The sequence below is a fragment of the Phocoena phocoena genome, chromosome X (assembly GCF_963924675.1).
Source record: "Phocoena phocoena chromosome X, mPhoPho1.1, whole genome shotgun sequence".
Lineage (NCBI taxonomy): Eukaryota > Metazoa > Chordata > Mammalia > Artiodactyla > Phocoenidae > Phocoena > Phocoena phocoena.
The window spans coordinates 48,029,444-48,052,634 of NC_089240.1; the positions used below are offsets into that span (position 1 = coordinate 48,029,444).

The 23,191-nt window shown below is 37.6% G+C and overlaps 1 protein-coding gene across 3 annotated transcripts in view; it reads left to right on the top strand.

Moving 5' to 3' along the window:
• The window catches only part of RRAGB (Ras related GTP binding B), a 50,792-nt gene that overhangs the window by 2,784 nt on the left and 24,817 nt on the right, over window positions 1–23,191 (top strand). For 2 of the 3 annotated variants that reach the window (XM_065900408.1, XM_065900407.1), the window contains exons 3-4: window positions 1,477–1,576; window positions 7,936–8,002. In XM_065900408.1, the coding sequence (XP_065756480.1) occupies window positions 1,477–1,576; window positions 7,936–8,002 (167 nt within the window). Of the gene's footprint in view, window positions 1–1,476; window positions 1,577–5,928; window positions 6,013–7,935; window positions 8,003–23,191 lie in introns of all 3 variants that reach the window. The other variant, XM_065900406.1, reaches the window with a different exon arrangement.

Here is a 23,191-nt window from a genome sequence, read left to right on the forward strand (position 1 = left end):
CGGTCTAAAGTTGCTATCAACAAGGATGCCTAAAAATACCAGAAATTTGTAAATGATAAAGAATAAAAGCAAAACGTTTCTCTAACAGCTTTAGACTATATCCTCAGTAACGTTTCCTTAGTGAGATAAAGTTATCTAGCTAAATAGATTAAGCCTGAGTGCAGTACCCTTTTATTAATACTCCCTATATTTGTAATTAGAAATTTTTATAAAATACCTTGGAATTGAAGATAGAACATGTATCCTCTCATTTGAAAATCAAGGTAATTGGAATTATATTTATAAATTTTGAGTTAGAAAAGACCCTTAAAAGTTACCTCACCAAAAAAAAAAAAAGTTATCTCACCCAATTTCCCCCCTAGTGCAAGAATCTACAGCATCTTTGATAGGTGTTTTTCTGTCTTCGTTAAATGCTATCATTGACAAGAAGGTGTTTACCTTCACCCTTTCCATTGTTAAAAAATTGCTTGTTTTATATCTTTGTTTTGATAGCTTGCTCATTCTTTTGATGAACATATTTTGAGCGTCTGTTATATGTTAGGCACTGAAAACTCAAAGGGGATTTTCCCTGCCATTCAGGCGCTCAGAGTCTTGTGAGAGACCAAAAAAACAAATTGGAAAACTGCAGTGCATTATGGTCTTAGCAGTGTCATAAGAGTGTCATGGGAAGACAGAGGTGAAATACATCTAAGACAGCCTAGGGCATTGGGATCAGAGAAGTTCTTGAGATGATGACTGAACCAAGACTTGAAGGGTAAGTGGAGCTTAGCTGAAGGAAGAAAAGGGAGTGGAAAGTTACTGGCAGAGAGTTCAGCATGAAAAAAAGACCTGGAGCAATCAAAGGGACTACAAGCAGTTCAGTTCAGTATGGCTGGACTCGACAAGTTCCAGGCTAGGAGCGTCAGAAGATGAGGGCAGAGGAGTAGATAAGCCAGATCAAGGAGGGTCTTATATGTAGTTTAAAGACTTGATCCTGTAGGCAATGGGACGCTCTTGAAAAGAAAAGAGTAATTAATGGAACAAAATCATGAAGGTAAGTAAAAGGGATGAAATTAAGGGCAGAGGTGGTCAGGTTGATCCTGAGGAGGAGAAAGAACTTTCAGTTATACTGAAATACCCTGCCAGATAGTTCAGTGCATAAAACATTACATTATGAGAGTTCCTCTCAAGTTGATATTTTGCTAACATAGTACTGAATGCATGATAGTATATATTAATAGCATAATAAATTCACTTTGATTCTATCACCAAGAGAATGTGTGACTCATGACAGGCAAGTGGCTGGGCTCTGGAATTCTCGGTACCTCTGCATTCACCACTGGTCAGAGAACTAGTCAGTTACAAGTATCCACTCTATGTTATTAGTACTGTCACTTCAGTGAAACATCAAGTGCAAGAGAGAAATAGATCCCTTTAGACTTGATTTGCTCTTGATCTCTGACTTCTTTCCTTTCTTTTTTCCCATTTTGTCCTTAGGTGCTGTTGATGGGTAAAAGTGGGTCTGGTAAGACCAGCATGAGGTCTATTATCTTTGCAAATTATATTGCAAGAGACACACGTCGCCTTGGTGCAACAAGTAAGATGTTTTATCTTATTGTAAAGTCAGGTGATCTTAATAATTCGCATAACACACTTGGTTGCAGTAACTCGGGGATGCAGAGATTGACAGATTTGTTTTTGAGCATGTTTCCTTTTTTTTCATTCCTTCTCAGAAGGATGTAACCTAATTCTGGTTACTACTGCTTGCTCTCGGGGAGGTTCTTTCCTTTCTAGGTTGGTTACCAAATGGGATAACCTTGTCCAACTTCGTTTTTATCCTGCTCTTTCTCAACAAGCATAGGGGTCCTTTTGTTTGTTCACTTTTTAGGAGGGGGAGGGTGTTTGTTTTTAACAGTTATTATATAAACAGAAATTAATTTATAGGCATTAACAAGCATAACATTAAAATCTAAGATTTTATAAAGCAGTAGTCCTAGTCTTCATTAAAAGGTAAATTGTTGGGTTTGGGAGGCTGTCAGAGGGAGGTTACCCAGATCTGTACTCTGCTACTTCTCTTCCTGGATACATATAGATGTTTTCTTTGGAGTTACAGCTTTGACTTGAGAAATGTTTCCTTGCCCTTTATGGTTTGAATGTTAAATCTGGTTTCTTAGTATAGGCTAGTTGGGCTGCCATGGCTGCCAGTTCAGTGGATCTATGCTCCTGGGAGACCCTTTCAGTCTTTAGGCTATAACGCCTTTTCATTTTGTAACACCTAAGGGTTTCTGGATTCTTCCTTGGTCCTTGGCCTCTAGGTGACGAAACCACTGCTCTACCTGGCTTTCAGATTTTCCTGATCTGGGTTGCTAGCATCTTGGACACTTTTAGGGACAAGCCACCCACTACTTCATAAGGTATCTCTGGTTTCAAGAACAACAAACATTTTTAAAACACCCTATGTTCCAGAACCTAGGATACAAAAGAGAAGGGAACCTCATTTCTGTTCTTAATGTGCTTGGAGTGTAGAATAGACTCATAATTAGGGAAGCTTTAATGATTAGAAAGTTATTTCTTAGAGCCCTGAATCTATTTCCATTTATTTTTGTTAGCTGGTACCCTTTCTGTTCTCTTGAGCCTATGCAAATATTTTAGTATGAGTAATGTCTCAATCTATCCTAGCCATTCCTTGCCTCCCAAATCTTATCTTCCTTAAGTTAAATATCTCCAGCTCCTTCATCTATTCCTCGTTTGACATCATTTTGAAGCATTTTTAAGGACTTGTTAGAATATGTCTATATTTTTTAGTGATGAGACTTAAATGAAGATGTGGTCTAATCAGAGCAGAGTAGGACTGTTACATCTCTTGTTCTATAGGCATCACACTACTGTTAGCACAGTCTAGCCCCTACTCTCCTGTGGAGCAGCCTTCATCATACTGAGTCATACTAAAAAAAAGAAAATTCCTTTTCACATATATTTTTATTAAAACAACATATCCTCCTTCTGATTCTTGTGAAGTTAATATTTTGAACCTAAGAATAAATGCTTATCTCTGTTAAATTATTCAGTTTTGATTGTTTTAGCCCATGAAAGGTTAACTTAATTCCAGAACAAGTTACTATCTCACTGGGCCTCAGTTTCCTTATCCATAGAAAAGGGGTTGGATCCTATTTTCATTTTAGCTACTTATTCTCTCATTTGATATGTTAGCTATCCTTCCTAGCTTTGTGCAGTTTGTACACTTGATAAGCATCTCATCTAGTTTTCATCTAAGTCATTTATCAAAAATTTTGGTCAGGACAGGGTCTTATGGCCTGTTGTGCCTCAAGAGACTTCCTTCTAGAAAGTACCTGTCCAAACTTCTCCCTGTTTTGTATTTTAATTTTTTTCTATTTTTCCAAGTTTAATATCTAGACCTAATAATCACATGGTTTCAGTAGATCAGAGGAAGCTAATGTTTATTGTATGGTGTTTTATTTACTTTAGTTCTCATATTAACTTCATTTTAATAGGTGAAGAAAGTATGACTTAGAAGTTAAGGTCACGCAACTCATAAGTGTTAGAGCTAGAATGTCAATCTATGCTCCTGCTTTATTCATTGTTCTACAGCCACAATTCCTGGCAAACTTCTTTCTGTTTATGTTTTAAATTCTGCACATTTCATTGATGTACTTTTTTCTAGTCCAATTAATATTTTTGTTTTTAGCTAATCAGCAGAGTGGATTGACTACCTAAGTCTGGTGAATAGTCTTAAAACCCAAATTTCAGAGCTAGTCAAGCTATTTAATAGTTTTGAAATAATCTAGCAGATTTGTTAAAAAGTTATGAACAGAATGTTGCAAATTATATGAACCCTGTACATGAAGCAGGCCATTTGTTTTAACAAGTGTTTTTCTGGAGCCTCCTGTGGATGGGACAAGGCTCTTGACCTTAAGAATATCTCAAGTGGATCTTTATCAATAATACTTTGTTAGCAAGTGCTGTATTTCTTAAAGGTGATAAAAGTATACTTCAAAATATTATGTTGGCCTGATGCTTTAGTGTATCACTAGCTAGTTTGTCATTGCTGAAGAAAGGTCTTGGTTCTACTTGCTAAACTTATAGACTAATTAAAAATACATATAGTGTATTGATTTTTACTTAACTATTTTTGTGAAGTTGCTGATTTTCTTTAAAAGTAGTGAAAGAGTACTTATTCTAAAATATTATATCACCTTGAAGGTTTTAGTGTTTCTCTAGTTTGTCATTGCTGAAAAAAGTCCAGGTTCATTTTGTTAAACTTAGAGTGTACTGTGTTTTGAAATTTGAAGTAAGGATACAGAATGGTGGTATTCATTTATCAGGGGGCTGTTAAAATGTGTTTGTTGGAATAGTAAACTTGTCGATGAAAATGTGATTATGAAGTATTTTAGTCTCAAACACTGTTGACGGCTCCAAGATTTCCTGCCTTCTCAAAATTCTCTGATCCCTTGGCTTTTATTTAATGCTTTATTACCCTGGTTTTATTCCTTTATCTTTAACCATCCCTTCCTTTTAAAAAATGAATATTTTCTTCTTTCTGCCCCATAAGTGTATGTGATTTCCCAAACCTCTGTTCTTGGTTCTTTTCAGTTGTTGTTGTGATAGCAGGACAGGAAGATTAGGAGAGCCAGAGGGCCCTATAGGAGACCTGAGACTAAAGAGGGAGGCTGAAATTGGGGGTTAGATCATAAAATGCCCTGTAAGCCAAGCCAGGTTGTTTAAACTGAGGGTAGAAGGCAACCCTTAGAGAGTTTCAAACAGAAAAGTAATATGGTCAGATTTCAATATTTTTAATTTTCAATTTTAATTAGAAAAGTAATACTTGTGAAAGATTCAAACATTGCAGAAGTGTAGAAAGTCTACTCTGTCCCTCATTCTCAGGCCTACTTCCTAGGGACAACCACCATTAGTAATTTGAGGTTATCCTTTTGGCCTTATGTTTTCTGGGTATATACAGTAATATATAGACAGAGACATGTTATTTTTTTTTCTTTTTAAAGAAGAATGAAATAAAATCTGCACTGTGGAGAGATCATTATACCTGTAATATAGAGGATAGTTTGGAGGGAGGCAAGGGAAGAAACAGATTGACAGATTAGGGGACTGTTTTTAGTAGACCAGGTAAGAGATTATAGGGGCTTAACTTGGGTTAGGGTGGTAATAGTGGATGTGGTGAAAAGTAAATGGATTTGGGATATTTAAAAGGTAGAGTCAATATGACTTGCTGGTAGGTTTGGGGGGAATGATGGGGGAAAGACTGGACTCAAGGATGAAACTTAGTGTTTGGCTTAGGCATCTGGTTAAATTCACTGAGTTAAGGAGGACTGAAAGAGGAATAGATTTTGTGGGAAGAATGGGCAGATGATGAGTTATATTTGGATGCATTGAGTTTGGGATACTTGTGGTTTATGCAAGTAAAGATGTCCAGTATATGATTCAGAAAGGGAAGAGAGAAATCTGTATTATAGATACATGTTTATGGATTATCAGTATCCAAATGGTAAATAAGATGATATGAATTGATTAGCTTGCCTGGCGGAAAGAATACATAGAGAGAAGAGTAGGTGGCCAAAGATGGAATCCTGAATAACTCCAGCATTTAAGGGACAGAAAGAAGAATAGGAGCCTGTGAAAGAGGACCTGCCAGAGAGGTTATAGGCAATGCTCTCAGAGGCCAGGAGAAGAGAATTTTTTGAGAAGAGAGTAGTCAACAGTGTCATGCTGCAGATAGTAAGACAAGGACTAAAAAGTCCATTGGATTTGGTAATGGGGCCATTGGTCACTTGATGAGAGCAATTTCTATGATATGGGAGTAGAAACCAGATTTCTATCCCATGTGCTTCATATCTAAACAGTCGCTGAATCCTGTCACTTCTTTTATTATTGTCTTTCCCTTTCTCAGTAGCACTTCTTTCCATTTTTTTTTAGTACTAGACCGTTTACATAGTCTTCAAATTAATAGCAGTTTGAGCACCTACTCTCTCGTAGACTCTGTTGGAAATACAAAGACATGTAAGATATGATTCCTTTTCCAAGGAGGGGGAAGTAACGGGGAAAAGGGAAGTAGTTTGAGCACCTACTACGTGCCAGGCACTTGATGTATAATAATTCCTGTAATCCTCACAGTAATGTGAGGTCAATAGTATGCCTCCCACCTTTTTTTTAACAGAAGAGGAAACTAATACTCAGAGGTTAAGTGACTTACCCAAGGTCACACAGAGAGGTAGAGCTGATATTTGAACTAAGAACTGTTTGACTCCAATGTCCATGTTTTTTTTAAGTAATGCTTTGCTGCTTATGATCTAGTTTATGAGAAGATAAAATTGCACAAAAGTTAGATAGCAGTCAATTTAAGCAACAGCTGCAAGGTAGTCGTAGAAGAAACACCACTGTGTGATGTTTAACTGTTACATAAATTGTAAAGATGATAATTGCTAGACTTTGAGAAATTTCCAGGATAAGAATTTTCATTATTGTTCCTTGTGATTTTTAGTGCCTGGCAGAGAGTAGATGCTTAATAAATGTTTAAATGAATTCAGAGGGAGTGATGATGGTAAGTGGGGGTGGCCAGGTAGGGCTTTTAGAGGAGGTGGGATTTAAGCTGGGTCGTAGAAGATGAATCTAACTTTGGAAGAAAGGTGGGGAGGACTTTCTAGGCAGATGGACACAGTAGGCAAAGTAAAGGGTGGGGAGGGAGGTGTAAGGCAGAGGTCGCAAACAGGCAGCCCATATGCTGGATAAGGCCTGTAGATGTGTTTTGTTTGGCCTATGTAATGTTTTAGAAAAATTGGAATTAGTTATCAATATGTAAAAGTTTCCATAAAAAATCTGGATTTCCTACTACTATTGAAAAATTTAAAGATCTGGTAATCCTGAGCCCACGTTCCTGCATGGCAAATGAGCTAGAGCTGTGTAACTGCTACCCACTCCATCGTCCCCTTGGGTGGATATTTACTCTCCATACATGATCAACTTCACTCTTGTACGTTTACCGGCCTGGCTCCTATTAGCAAGTTTGCGACCCCTGATGTAAGGTATGTTGGAGGTTGGGGTGGTAGAGGGGTTTGGGAGGACTATGAATAAACCAAATTGGACTGGAGCGAAAGGCTTCGTTAATGTGAATCATTGGGGAACATAAAGGTATATTGGAAGCCAAATTCTGAAGGACCTTGAATGCCCCACGTGTAGGTATGGAGGAGCCATTGAAAGTTTTTTGAATGGGGAGTGACATGTTCAAAGTAGTGTTAAGAAGATGAATCTTGCAGTAGCCTATAGGATGAAGTAAAGTGAGTAAGGCTTCCTGGTGGGAGGTAATTATGGAGCTACTGTAGTTGTATAGGCTTGTGAAGGTAAGGGCCTTCCTTAATGTTAGTAGCAGGTTGTAAAACAAAGAGTGGAATTGAGAGAGATTGCAAAGGAATAGCAATGAATTGAATGTGGACAGAGGAGTCAAAAATGACCCCCTCAAAATGGGAAAATGGTAGGGTCATTAACCAAAATAGGAAATCAATAGAGGGAGCAAGTTTGGTTATGTTTTATGTTTGTTTTGTATTTGGTTTTTGTTGTCTTTTTTTAATTTTTAAATTTTTTGTGGAGGGTGTTTATGGGTCAGAAAAGAGCTATTAAATGGTATATGTCTCTGTCTTACATGTTGAAATTTTAACAGTATTATAATTGGAGATTGTTTCTGCTCTAAGCACTAAAACAACTAAAAAGTAAAACGACTTACGTGAGAGCCAGTTCTGTAGCTCAGGGTAGTTTAGGTGCCCACCTTGCCACTAAACCACACCACTAAGCTGAAAATCACCTTCTTGTTGTAGCTTTGAGCATTTCACTCCACTTTGGTCCTTCTAAATTCCATGGGTTAGCACGTTGCTTATTTTGAGGTTCATCTCGCATGCTACAATTACTAGATTTGTCATGTTTGTCTTCCAGTTGATGTAGAACATTCTCATGTTCGATTTCTGGGAAACCTGGTATTGAACCTGTGGGACTGTGGTGGGTAAGTACCATCTGCTTAATTCTTCATGAGGCAAATGTCAATAATCATGGCATGTAGTATAATCAGCACAGAGAATACATTAAAGTAACTATCATTTGTAATAGCTACATTAGATAGAAATTACTTCAGAATTGGCACTTGATTAAATAAAGATCTCTGACTTTCATGTCATTGTGAAAATGCCCTCTGTATGTGACATGTTTAAGCAGCACTCACACAAGCTGTATCTAGGTATCTGTAGTATGGGATCGAACATTCTTCTCTTTTTCTGGTGAAGAAATTAGGTTTCTATCTCAGGTGGCCTAACATCAGTCCTGAGCTCTTAGCCATCACGCCATACCGCCTCATTCTTTGTTATTTCAATAATTATCTCCAGGCAATCTAAGCACTGTTGATTGGACCTCAGTTCTCCAGCTGAGTTTCCCACTGTTGGAGGAATAGGAGACAGTTTTTCCTCTCATGTCCAGGACACTTCCAGAATATCCTATCATAAATACACATTCACTGTGCATGTGGTGCTCCCTTGCATCTCTGTACTGAAGCAGCAATATGTAGTGCACAGTGGTTAGGAGCCTAAGCTATGGAGTTAGATTGGGGTTTGTATCTCAGCTCTGTTAGCTGTGTTATCTTGGATAGATCATTTAAACTCTCCGAGCTACAGTTTCTTCATCTGTACAATAGGAATAATGATAGTACCAACTCCTATGGTTGTTTTGATGATTAAGATTATATATATGTATATATATGTGTGTGTATATAATATATACATTTTATATATATATATATATATATATAATCTCAAGAGTACCTACAAAATAAATGAATGTTATGATTAGCTCCGTGTCTCCCAGCTCCTCGTATAGAGCCAGCCATAGAGTAGGTGCTCAATGAATATTTGTTGAAAGAATAACAAATAAGAAAATGACTTCCTTATTGCTAGCAGATGGATAACACCCTAGTAGCTTTCTCCACGTAAATCCTTCCTCAGTATCATTGCTTCCAATTCTGTAATCTGTGTCAAGAGATTAGTTCAAGTCCTTTGCTTTTAGGCACTAACGTTATTGTCATTTTTACAGATAAGGCACAGCTACTTAATACCAAAGTATAGGACTAGAAGCTAGGTTCATGATTTTTTTTTAAAGGAACTGCTGTTTATTGAGAGCATGCTATATGCCAGGTTTCATGCTAGATTCTTTCCTGTAGGAAAGAAAATCTATAGATTTTCAGGATAGCCTTCAGAAATGTAGAAAATTAAATTCACCAGAAACCCCCACCCCAGTTCACTGATTATTCTGGTTTTCTAGAAATCTATTCAACATTCATTCAGCAAACATCTATTGATCACCTACCATGTACCACACAGTGAGCAAAGCATTGAAAGTTACACCATAGTAGATTAACATACACAGTATTTGGTGGCTATGACAAAAACCTTCAAAGTAAATATAATCTTTTTCCTTTCCTTTATTTATTTAGTTGTTTTATTTTTGTCTAGTTTTTAAGATTTAATTTTTGTTGAGGTAACATTGGTTTGTAACATAAGTTTCATGTGTACAACATTATATTTCTACTTCTGTATATTTTACAGCATGCTCACAACCAAAAATTTAGTTTCTATCCATTCATCAGCATACAGTTGACCACCTTTACCCTTTCTTCCCTCCCCGCTGCCCCTTTCCCTCTGGTAACCACTACTCTGTTCTCTGTACCTATGGGTTTGTTTTGTTTTATTTTATTTATTGTTTGTTTTTTTTTTATATCATGGGTGAGATCATATGGTATTTGTCTTTGTCCATCTGACTTATTTCACTTAGCATAATACCCTCAAGATCCATCCATGTTGTTGCAAATGGCAAGTTTTCATTGTTTTTATGGCTGAGTAGTAGTACATTGTATATAGATACCACATCTTTTCTTTTTCCTAGTACAGTACTTTACTTCTTTAGAGCAGTTTTGGATTCACAACAAAATTGAAAAAAAAGTATAGATATTTCCCATTACCCCCTGTCTCCACACGTGCATAGCCTCTCCCATTATTAACATTCCCCATCAGAGTGATACATTTGTTACAAGTGATGAGCCTACATTGACACATGATTATTACCCAAAGTCTATAGTTTACATTAGGGTTCATTCTTGGTATTGCACATTCTATGTGTTTGGACAGATATGTAATGACATGAATCCACCATCATAGTATCATACACAGTAGTTTCACTGCCCTAAAAATCATATGTGCTCTGCCTATGCATCCCTCCCTCCACCCTAACTCCTGGCAACCATTAATCTTCTTAAAATCTCCATAGTTTTAACTTTTTCAGAAGGTCATAAAGTTGGAATCACACAGTGTGTAGCCTTTTCATATTGGCATCTTTTTTTTTTTTCCTTATTTTCTTTTTGGCTGCACCATGCAGCATGTGGGATCTTAGTTCTCTGACCAGGGATTGAACCCATGTCCGCTGCATTAGAAGCATGGAGTCTTAACCACTGGAGCACAGGGAAATCCCCATATTGGCTTCTTTCACTTACTAATGTACATTTTTTTAATATCTTTATTGGAATATAATTGCTTTACAATGATGTGTCAGTTTCTGCTTTATAACACAGTGAATCAGTTATACATATACATATGTCCCCATATCTCTTCCCTCTTGCGTCCCTCCCTCCCACTCTCCCTATCCCACCCCTCTTGGTGGTCACAAAGACTGAGCTGATCTCCCTGTGCTATGCGGCTGCTTCCCACTAGCTATCTGATTTATATTTGGTAGTGTATATATGTCCATGCCACTCTTTCACTTTGTCCCAGCTTGCCCTTTCTCCTCCCCATATCCTCAAGTCCATTCTCTGGTAGGTCTGTGTCTCTATTCCTGTCTTGACCCTAGGTTCTTCATGACCATTTTTTCCCCTTAGATTCCATATATATGTGTTAGTATACAGTATTTGTTTTTCTCTTTCTGACTTACTTCACTCTGTATGACAGAATCTAGGTCCATCCACCTCACTACAAATAACTCAATTTCGTTTCTTTTTATGGTTGAGTAATATTCCATTGTATATATGTGCCACATCTTCTTTATCCATTCATCTGTCGATGGACACTTAGGTTGCTTCCATGTCCTGGCTATTGTAAATAGAACTGCAGTGAACATTTTGTTACATGACTCTTTTGGAATTATGGTTTTCTCAAGGTATATGCCCAGTAGTGAGATCGCTGGGTCATATGGTAGTTCTATTTGTAGTTTTTTAAGTAACCTTCATGCTGTTCTCCATATTGGCTGTACCAATTTACATTCCCACCAACAGTACAAGAGGGTTCCCTTTTCTCCACACCCTCTCCAGCATTTATTGTTTGTAGATTTTTTGATGATAGCCATTCTGACTGGTGTGAGATGATATCTCATTGTAGTTTTGATTTGCATTTCTCTAATGATTAATGATGTTGAGCATTCTTTCATGTGATTGTTGTCAATCTGTATATCTTCTTTGGAGAAATGTCTGTTTAGGTCTTCTGTCCATTTCTGGATTGGGTTGTTTGATTTTTGATATTGAGGTGTATGAGCTGCTTGCAAATTTTGGAGATTAATCCTTTTTCAGTTGCTTCATTTGCAAAAATTTTCTCGCATTCTGAGGGTTGTCTTTTCATCTTGTTTATGGTTTCCTTTGCTGTGCAAAAGCTTTTAAGTTTCATTAGGTCCCATTTGTTTATTTTTTTTTATTTCCATTTCGCTAGGAGGTGGGTCAAAAGCATCTTGATGTGATTTATATCATAGAATTTTCTGCCTATGTTTTCCTCTAAGAGTTTTATAGCATCTGGCCTTATATTTAGGTCTTTAATCCATTTAGAGTTTATTTTTGTGTATAGTATTAGGGAGTGTTCTAATTTCATTCTTTTACATGTAGCTGTCCAGTTTTCCCAGCACCACTTATTGAAGAGACTGTATTTTCTCCACTGTATATTCTTGCCTCCTTTATCAAAGATATGGTGACCATATGAGTGTGGGTTTTTCTCTGGGCTTTCTATCCTGTTCCACTGAACTATATTTCTGTATTTGTGCCAGTACCATACTGTTTTGATTACTGTAGCTTTGTAGTATAGTCTGAAGTCCAGGAGCCTGATTCCTCCAGCTCCATTTTTCTTTCCCAAGATTGCTTTGGGTATTCGGGGTCTTTTGTGTTTCCATATAAACTGTGAAATTCTTTGTTGTAGTTCAGTGAAAAATGCCACTAGTAGTTTGATAGGGATTGCATGGAATCTGTAGATTGCTTTGGGTAGTAGAGTCATTTTCACAATGTTGGTTCTTCCAATCCAGGAACATGGTATATCTCTCCATCTATTTGTATCATCTTTAATTTCTTTCATCAGTGTCTTATAATTTTCTGCATACAGGTCTTTTGTCTGTTTAGGTGGGTTTATTCCTAGATATTTTATTCTTTTTGTTGCAATGGTAAATGGGAGTGTTTTCTTCATTTCACTTTCAGATTTTTCATCATTAGTGTATAGGAATGGAAGAGATTTCTGTGCATTAATTTTGTATGCTGCTACTTTACCAAATTCATTGATTAGCTCCAGTAGTTTTCTGGTAGCCTTTAGGATTCTCTATGTATAGTATCATGTCATCTGCAAACAGTGACAGTTTTACTTCTTCTTTTCTGATTTGGATTCTTTTATTTCTTTTTCTTCTCTGATTGCTGTGGCTAAAACTTCCAAAACTGTGTTGAATAAGAGTGGTGAGAGTGGGCAACTGTGTCTTGTTCCTAATCTTAGTGGAAATGCTTTCAGTTTTTCACCATTGAGGATGCTGTTGGCTGTGGGTTTGTCATATATGGCCTTTATTATGTTGAGGAAAGTTACCTCTATGCCTACTTTCTGGAGGGTTTTTATCATAAATGGGTGTTGAATTTTGTCAAAAGCTTTCTCTGCATCTATTGAGATGATCATATGGTTTTTCTCCTTCAATTTGTTAATATGGTTTATCACATTGATAGATTTGCGTATATTGAAGAATCCTTGCATTCCTGGAATAAACCCCACTTGATCATGGTGTATGATCCTTTTAATGTGCTGTTGGATTCTGTTTGCTAGTATTTTGTTGAGGATTTTTGCATGTATGTTCATCAGTGATGTTGGCCTGTAGTTTTCCTTTTTTGTGACGTCTTTGTCTGGTTTTGGTATCAGGGTGATGGTGGCCTCGTACAATGAATTTGGGAGTGTTCCTCCCTCTGCTGTATTTTGGAAGAGTTTGAGAAGAGTAGGTTTTAGCTCTTCTCTAAATATTTGATAGAATTCACCTGTGAAGCCATCTGGTCCTGGGCTTTAGTTTGTTGGAAGATTTTTAATCACAGTTTCAGTTTCAGTGCTTATGATTGGTCTGTTCATATTTTCTATTTGTTCCTGGTTCAGTCTCGGAAGGTTGTGCATTTCTAAGAATTTGTCCATTTCTTCCAGGTAGTCCATTTTATTGGCATATAGTTGCTTGCAGTAATCTCTCATGATCCTTTGTATTTCTGCATTGTCAGTTGTTACTTCTCCTTTTTCATTTCTAATTCTGTTGATTTGAATCTTCTCCCATTTTTTCCTTGATAATCTGGCTTATGGTTTATCAATTTTGTTTATCTTCTCAAAGAACCAGCTTCTAGTTTTATTGATCTTTGCTATCATTTCCTTCATTTCTTTTTCATTTATTTGTGATCGGATCTTTATGATTTCTTTCCTTCTGCTAAGTTTGGGGTTTTTTGTTCTTCTTTCTCTAATTGCTTTAGGTGTAAGGTTACATTATTTATTTGAGCTGTTTCTTCTTTCTTGAGGTAGGAATATATTGCTATAAACTTACTTCTTAGAACTACTTCTGCTGCATCCCATAGGTTTTGGGTCATCGTGTTTTCATTGTCGCTTGTTTCTAGGTAGTTTTTGACTTCCTCTTTGATTTCTTCAGTGGTCTATTGGTTATTTAGTAGTGTATTGTTTAGCCTCCATGTATTTGTATTTTTTACAGATTTTTTCCTGTAATTGATATGTACTCTCGTAGTGTTGTGGTTGGAAAAGATATTTGCTATGATTTCAATTTTCTTAAATTTACCAGGGCTTGATTTGTGACACAAGATATGATCTATCCTGGAGAATGTTCCATGAGCACTTGAGAAGAATGTGAATTCTGTTGTTTTTGGATGGAATGTCCTATAAATGTCGTTTAAGGCCATCTTGTTTAATGTATCATTTAAAGCTTGTGTTTCCTTAGTTATTTTCATTTTGGATGATCTGTCTATTGGTGAAATGGGGTGTTGAATTCACCTACTAAGATTGTGTTACTGTCAGTTTCCCCTTTTATAGCTTTTCATAGTTGCCTTATGTATTTAGGTGATCCTATATTGGGTGCATAAATATTTACAATTGTTATATCTTCTTCTTGGATCAATCCCTTGATCATTATGTAGTGTCCTTCTTTGTCTCTTGTAATAGTCTTTGTTTTAAAGTCTTTTTTGTCTGATATGGGAATTGGTACTCCAGCTTTCTGTTGATGTCCACTTGCATGGAATATCATTTTCCATCCCCCGACTTTCAGTCTGTATGTGTCCCTATGTCTGACATGGGTCTCTTGTAGACAGCATGTATACGGGTCTTGTTTTTGTATCCATTCAGCCAGTCTGTGTCTTTTGGTTGGAGCATTTAATCCATTTATATTTAAGGTAATTATTGATATGTATGTTCCTAATACCATTTTCTTAATTGTTTTGGTTTTGTTATTGTAGGTCTTTTCCTTCTCTTGTGTTTCCTGCCTAGAGAAGTTCCTTTAGCATTTGTTGTAAAGCTGGTTTGGTGGTTCAGAATTCTCTTGGCTTTTGCTTATCTGTAAAGATTTTAATTTCTCAATCAAGTCTGAATGAGATCCTTGCTGGGTAGTGTAATCTTGGTTGTAGCTTTTTTCTCCTTCATCACTTTAAATATGTCCTGCCACTCCCTTCTGGCTTGGATAGTTTCTGCTGAAAGATCAGCTGTTAACCTTATGGGTATTCCTTTGTGTGTTACTTGTTGCTTTTCCCTTGTTGCTTTTATGGTGTTAGGGTCTAATTTCATTCTTTTACATGTAACTGTCCAACTTTCCTAGCACCACTTATTGAAGAGACTGTATTTCTCCATTGTGTATCCATGCCTCCTTTGTCATAGATTAGTTGACCACAGGTGCATGGGTTTATCTATGGGCATTCTATCTTGTTCCTTTTATCTATGTTTCTGTTTTTGTGCCAGTACCATATTGTCTTGATTACTTGTAGCTTTGTAGTATAGTCTGAAGTCAGGGACTCTGATTCTTCCAGCTCTGTTTTTTTCCCCACAAGACTGCTTTGGCTATTTGGGGTCTTTTCAGTCTGCATACAAATTTTAAGATTTTTTGTTCTGGTTCTAAGAAAAATGCCATTGGTAATTTGATAGGGATTGCATTGAACCTGTAGATTGCTATGGGTAGTATAGTCACTTTCACAGGATTGATTCTTCCAATCCAAGAACGTGATATGTCTCTCTATCTGTTGGTATCATCTTTAATTTCTTTCATCAGTGTCTTATACTTTTCTGCATACAGGTCTTTTGTCTCCCTAGGTAGGTTTATTCCTAGGTATTTTATTCTTTTTGCAGCAGTGGTAAATGGGAGTGTTTTCTTACTTTCACTTTCAGACTTTTCATCATTAGTGGATAGGAATGCAAGAGAGTTCTGTGTATTAATTTTGTATCCTGCAACTTTCCCAAATTTATTGATTAGCTCTAGTAGTTTTCTGGTGGCATCTTTAGGATTCTCTATGTATACTATCATGTCATCGGCAAACAGTGACAGTTTTAATTCTTCTTTTCCAATTTGGATTCCTTTTATTTCTTTTTCTTCTCTAATTGCCATGGCTAGGACTTCGAAAACTATGTAGAATAATAGTGGTGAGAGTGGACATGCTTGTCTTGTTCCTGATATTAGAGGATACGCTTTCAGTTTTTCACCATTGAGAATGATATTCGCTGTAGGTTTGTTGTATATGGCCTTTGTTATGTTGAGGTAGGTTCCCTCTATGTCCAGTTTCTGGAGAGTTTTTATCATAAATGGGTGTTCAATTTTGTCAAAAGCTTTTTCTGCATCTATTGAGATGACTATATGGTTTTTCCTTCTTCAATTTGTTAATATGTTGTATCACAGTGATTGATTTGCATATATTGAAGGACCCTTGCTCCCTGGGATAAATCCCAGTTGATCATGGTGTATGATCCTTTTAACATTTTGTTTGATTCTGTTTGCTAGTATTTCATTAAGGATTTTTGCATCTATATTCATCAGTGGTATTGGTCTGTAATTTTCTTTTTTTTGTAGTATCTTTGTTTGGTTTTGGTATCACGGTGATGGTTGCCTCATAGAATGAGTTTGGGAGTGTTCCTTCCTCCATAATTTTTTGGAAGTGTTTGAGAAGGATGTGTGTTATGTCATTTCTAAATGTTTGATAGAATTCACCTGTGAAACCATCTGCTCCTGGAGTTTTGTTTTTTGGAAGATTTTTAATCACAGTTTCAATTTCATTACTTGTGATTGGTCTGTTCATATTTTCTGTTTTTTCCTGGTTCAGTCTTGGAAGGTTATACCTTTCTAAGAATTTGTCCATTTCTTCCAGGTTGTCCATTTTATTTGCAAAGGGTTGCTTTTAGTAGTCTCAGGATGCTTTGTATTTCTGTGGTGTCTGTTGTAACTTGTCCTTTTACTTTTGTGTCCTCTCCCTCATTCTCTTGATACATCTGGCTAATGGTTTATCAATTTTGTTTATCTTCTCAAGGAACCAGCTTTTAGTTTTATTGATTCTTGGTATTGTTTTCTTTGTTTCTATTTCATTTATTTCTGCGCTGATCTTTATGATTTCTTTCCCTCTGCTAACTTTGGGTTTTGTTTGTTCTTCTTTGTCTGGTTCCTTTAGGTGTAAGGTTAGATTGTTTATTTGAGATTTTTCTTATTTTTTGAGGTAGCCTTGTATAGATATAAACTTCATTCTTAGAACTGCTTTTGCTACATCCCATAGGTTTTCGATCATCGTGTTTTCATTGTCATATGTCTCTAGGTATTTTTAGTTGCTCCTTTGATGTCTTCAGTGATCTCTTGTTTATTTAGTAATGTATTGTTTAGCCTCCATGTGTTTGTGTTTTTTATGTTTTTTCCCCTGTAATTCATTTCTAATCTCATAGCATTGTGGTCAGAAAAGATGCTTGCTATGCTTTCAGTTTTATTAAATTTACTGTGGCTTGATTTGTAACCCAAGTTGTGATCTGTCCTGGAGAGTGTTTTGCGTGCACTTGAGAAGAAATTGTAATCTGCTGCTTCTGGATGGAATGTTCTATAGCTATCAATTAAATCTATCTTGTCTATTGTGTCATTTAAAGGTTTTGTTTCCTTATTTATTTTCATTTTGGATGATCTGTCCATTGGTGTAAGTGAGGTGTTATAGTCCCCCACTATTATTGTGTTACTGTCGATTTCCTCTTTTATAGCTGTGAGCAGTTGCTTTATGTATTGTTGTGCTCCTATGTTGGGTGCATATATATTTATAATTATTATCTCTTCTTGTTGGATTGATACCTTGATTATTATGTAGTATCCTTCCTTGTCTGTTGTAACATCCTTTATTTTAATGTCTATTTTATCTGATATGAGTATTGCTACTCCAGCTTTCCTTTGATTTCCATTTGCATGGAATAACTTTTTTCCATCCCCTCACTTTCAGTCTGTATGTGTCCCTAGGTCTGAAGTGGTTCTCTTGTAGACAGCATATATACGGGTCTTGTTTTTGTATCAATTCAGCCAGTCTGTGTCTTTTGGTTGGAGCATTTAAGTACATTTAAGTACATTTAAGGTACTTATCGATATGTATGTTCCTATTACCATTTTCTTAATTGTTTTGGGTTTTTTATTTTAGGTCTTTTCCTTCTCTTGTGTTTCTTGCCTAGAGAAGTTCCTTTAGCATTTGTTGTAAAGCTGGTTTGGTGGTGCTGAACTCTCAGCTTTTGCTCGTCTGTAAAGGTTTTAATTTCTCCATCAAATCTGAATGAGATCCTTGCTGGGTAGAGTAATCTTGTTTGCAGGTTTTTCTCCTTCATCACTTTAAATATGTCCTGCCAGTCCCTTCTGTCTTGCAGAGTTTCTGCTGAAAGATCAGCTGTGAACCTTTTGGGGATTCCCTTGTATGTTATTTGTTGTTTTTCCCTTGCTGCTTTTAATATGTTTTCTTTGGATTTAATTTTTGATAGTTTGATTAATATGTGTCTTGGCATGCTTCTCCTTCGATTTATCCTGTATGGGACTCTCTGTGTTTCCTGGACTTGATTAACTCTTTTCTTTCCCATATTAGGGAAGTTTTCAACTATAATCTCTTCAAATATTTCCTCAGTCCCTTTCTTTTTCTCTTCTTCTTCTGGGACCCCTATAATTCGAATGTTGGTACATTTAGTGGTGTTCCAGAGGTCTCTGAGACTGTCCTCAATTGTTTTCATTGTTTATTCTGCTCTGCCGTAGTTATTTCCCCTATTTTTTCTTCCAGGTCACTTACCTGTTCTTCTGCCTCAGTTATTATGCTATTGATTCCTTCTAGAGAAATTTTAATTTCATTTATTGTGTTGTTCATCACTGTTTGTTTGCTCTTTAGTTCTGGGTCCTTGTTACACATTTCTTTTATTTTCTTCTTTCTATTTCCAAGATTTTGGACCATCTTTACTATCATTACTCTGAATTCTTTTTCAGGTAGACTGTCTATTTCCTCTTCATTTGTTAAGTCTGGTGGGTTTTTGCCTTGCTCTTTCATCTGCTGTGTGTTTCTCTGTCTTCTCATTTTGCTTAAGTTACTTTGTTTGGGGTCTCCTTTTCACAGGCTGCATGTTCGTATTTCCCATTGTTTTTGGTGTCTGTCCCCAGTGGCTAAGGTTGGTTCAGTAGGTTGTGTAGGCTTCCTGGTCTAGGGGACTAGTGCCTGTGTTCCGGTGGATGAGGCTGGATCTTTTCTTTCTGGTGAACAGTTCTACATCTGGTGGTGTGTTTTGGGGTGTCTGTGTCCTTATTATGATTTTAGGCAGCCTCTGTGCTAATAGATGGGGTTGTGTTCCTGTCTTTCTAGTTTTTTGGCATAGGGTGTCCAGCACTGTAGCTTGCTAGTCATTGAGTGGAGCTGGGTCTTGACGTTGAGATGGAGATCTCTGGAGATTTTTGCCGTTTGATATTACGTGGAGCTGGGAGGTCTCTTGTGTACCAGTGTCCTGAACTTGGCTCTCCCACCTCAGAGGCACAGCACTGACTCCTGGCTGGAGCACCAAGAGCCTTTCATCCACACGGCTCAGAAGAAAAGGGAGAAAAAACGGAAAGAAAAAAAGAAAGAGGATAAGGTAAAATAAAATAATGTTATTAAGATAAAAAATAATTATTAAGGAAACAATTTTTTAAAGTAAAAAAAAAAAATGGACAGACAGACACCTAGGACAATATCACATACAGAAGCGTACAGATACACACTCACAAAAAGTGAAAAAGGGAAAAAAATATATACATCGTTGATCCCAACATCCACCTCCTCAATTTGGGATGATTCGTTGTGTGTTCAGGTATTCCACAGATGCAGGGTACATCATGTTGATTGTGCAGATTTAATCTGCTGCTCCTGAAGCTGCTGGGAGAAATTTCCCTTTCTCTTCTTTGTTCGCACAGCTCCCAGGGTTCAGCTTTGTATTTGGACCTGCTTCATCCTGTAGGTCACCTGAGGGCCTCTGTTCTTCGCTGAGACAGGATGGGGTTAAAGGAGCAGCTGATTCGGGGTCTCTGACTCACTGAGGCATGGGAGAGGGAGGGGAACAGAGTGCTGGTCGAGCCTGTGGCGGCAGAGGCCAGCATGACGTTGCACCAACCTAAGGCGCGCCATGTGTTCTCCCGGGGTAGTTGTCCCTGCATCACGGGACCCTGGCTGTGGCAGGCTGCACAGGCTCCCAGGATGGGAGGTGAGGATAGTGACCTGTGCTTTCATGCAGGCTTCTTGGTGGCTGCAGCAGCAGCCTTAGCGTCCCATATCTGTCTCTGGGGTCCATGCTGTTAGCTGTGGCTCGCGCACATCTCTGGAGTTCCTTTAAACAGCACTCTTAATCCCCTCTCCTCGTGCACCAGGAAACAAAGAGGCAAGAAAAAGTCTCTTCCCTCTTTGGCAGCTCCAGACTTTTTCCTGGACTCCCTCCTGGCTAGCTGTGGCGCACTAGCCCCTTCAGGCTCTGTTCATGCAGCCAACCTGAGTCCTCTCCCTGGGTCCTGAGCTCTGAAGCCCAAGCCTCAGCTCCCAGCCCTCACCCGCTGGGGCGGTTGAGCAGGCAAGCCTCTCGGGCTGGTGAGTGCTGGTTAGCACCGATCCTCTGTGTGGGATCTCTCCACTTTGCCCTTCGCACCCCTGTTTCTGCGCTGTCCTCTGTGGCTCCAAAGCTTCCTCCCTCTGCTCCCCGCAGTCTCTGCCCACGAAGGGGCTTCCTAGTGTGTGGAAACCTTTCCTCCTTCACAGCTCCCTCTCATTGGTGCAGGTACCATCTTTATTCTTTTGTCTGTTGTTTCTTTTTTTTTTTTTTTGCCCTACCCAGTTACATGGGGAGTTTCTTGCCTTTGGGGAGGTCTGAGGTCTTCTGCCAGAGTTCAGTAGGTGTTCTGTAGGAGTTGTTCCACATGTAGATGTATTTCTGATGTATTTGTGGGAAGGAAGGTGATCTCCGCATCTCACTCTTCTGCCATCTTGAAGCTCCTCCTCCGATATCATATCTTTTTCATCCGTTCATCTCTTGATGGGCACTTAGGTGGTTTCCATATCTTGGCTATTATAAATAATGCCGCAGTGAACATAGGGGTGCATGTATCTTTTCAAATTAGTGTATTCATATTCTTTGGATAAATACCTGGAAGTGGGATAGCTGGATCATATGGTAGTTCTATTCTTGATGTATTTTTACATTTTATTTATTTATTTATGTATTTTTTTTCTGCTTTGTTGCTGCACACGGGCTTTCTCTAGTTGCATCAAGTGGGGGCTACTCTTCTTTGTGATCCATAGGCTTCTCGTTCCTGTAGCTTCTCTTGTTGCGGAACGCGGGCTCTAGGCATGAGGGCTTCAGTAGTTGTGGCTCACAGGCTCTAGAGTGCAGGCTCAGTAGTTGTGGCACGAGCTTAGTTGCTCCATGACATGTGGGATCTTCCTGTACCAGGGATCAAACCTGTGTCCCCTCCATTAGCAGGCAGATTCCCCACCACTGCACCATCAGGGAAGTCCATATTTTTTATTTTTGAGGACTCTCCATATTTCTTCCATAGTCACTGCACCAATTTACATTCCCACAAACAACATATGAAGGTTCCCCTTTCTACACTTGTTATTTCTACACTTGTTATTTCTTGCCTTTTTGATAATAGGCAATCTAAGGGGCGTAAGTCGGTATATTATTGTGGTTTAGATTTACATTTCCATACTAATCAGTGACATTTAACATCTTTTCATGTGCCTGTTGGCCATCTGTATATCTTTGGGAAAATTTCTATTTAGCTGCTCTTCCCATTTTTTTTTTTTTTTTTTTTTTTTTTGGGTACGTGGGCCTCTCACTGTTGTGGCCTCTCCCGTTGTGGAGCACAGGCTTCGGATGCGCAGGCTCAGCGGCCATGGCTCATGTGCCTAGCCGCTCCGCGGCATGTGGGATCTTCCCGGACCGGGGCACAAACCCATGTCCCCTGCATCGGCAGGCGGACTCTCAACCACTGCGCCACCAGGGAAGCCCTGCTCTTCCCATTTTTTAATCAGGTTGCTTGTTTTGTTGTTGATGAGTTTGTATGAATTCTTTATGTATTTTGGATATTGACTGCTTATCAGATATATGATTTTCAAATATCTTTTTCCATTCAGTAGGTTGCCTTTTTGTTCTATTGATGGTTTCTTTTGCTATGCAAGCTTTTTATTTTGATGTAGTCCCATTTGTTTATTTTTGCTTTTGTTTCCTTTGTCTGAGGAGACATATCTAGAAAGACATTGCTAAGACTGATATCAAAGAGCATACTGCCTATGTTTTCTTCTAGGAGTTTTATGGTTTCAAATCTTGTGTTGAAGTTCTTAAACCATTTTCAGTTATTTTTTTCTGTATGGTGTGATATTGGTCTAGTTTCACGTTTTTGCATGTCACTCTTCATTTTTTCCAACACCATTTATTGAAGAGACTATTCTTTCTCCACAGTGTGTTCTTGCTCCTTTGTTGTAAATTAATTATCCATATATGCATGGTTTATTTCTAGGCTCTTAATTCTGCTCCTTGCTCTGTGTGTGTTTTTCTGCCAATACCATTCAGTTTTGATTACTGTGGCTTTGTAGTATATTTTGAAATCAGGGAGTGATGTACCTCCAGCTTTGTTCATTTTTTCAGGATTGCTTTGTCTATTTGGGATCTTCTATGTTTCCATAAAAATTTCAAATTTTAGATTATTTGATGTATTTCTGTGAAAAATGTTGTTAGAATTTTGATAGGGATTGCATTCAGTTTTTATGTTGCTTTGGGTAATAGAGACATTTTAACGATACTAATTCTTCTAATCCAAGAGCAGAGAATATCTTCCCATTTATTTGTTTCTTCAATTCCTTTCATCATTGATTTATAGATTTCAGTGTACAGTTCTTTTTTACTTCCTTGGTTAAATTTATTCCTAGGTATTTTATTCTTTTTGTCACAATTATAAATGGTATTGTTTACTTAATCTCTCTTTCTACTAGCTCATTATTGGTGTATAGAAATACAACAGATTTTTGTATATTGATTTCATATCCTGCAAATTTAATGTCTTTGTTTCTTATTTCTAATAGTTTTTTTTAGTGGAGACTTCAGGATTTTCTATATATAAAATCATGTCATCTACAAATAGTAACAGTTTTACTTCTTTCTTTCCAATTTGGATGTCTTTTATTTCCTTTTCTTGCCTAATTGCTCTTGCTAGGACTTCCAATACTATGTTGAATAAAAGTGGCTAGGGTGGGCATTCTTGTCTTGTTCCTGATTTTAGAGGAATAGCTTACAGTTTTTCACCATTGAGTATGATGTTAGCTCTGGGTTTTTCATATATGGCCTTTATTATGTTGAGGTACTTTCTTTTTATATCTACTTTATTGAGAGTTTTATCATAAAAGTGTGTTGAA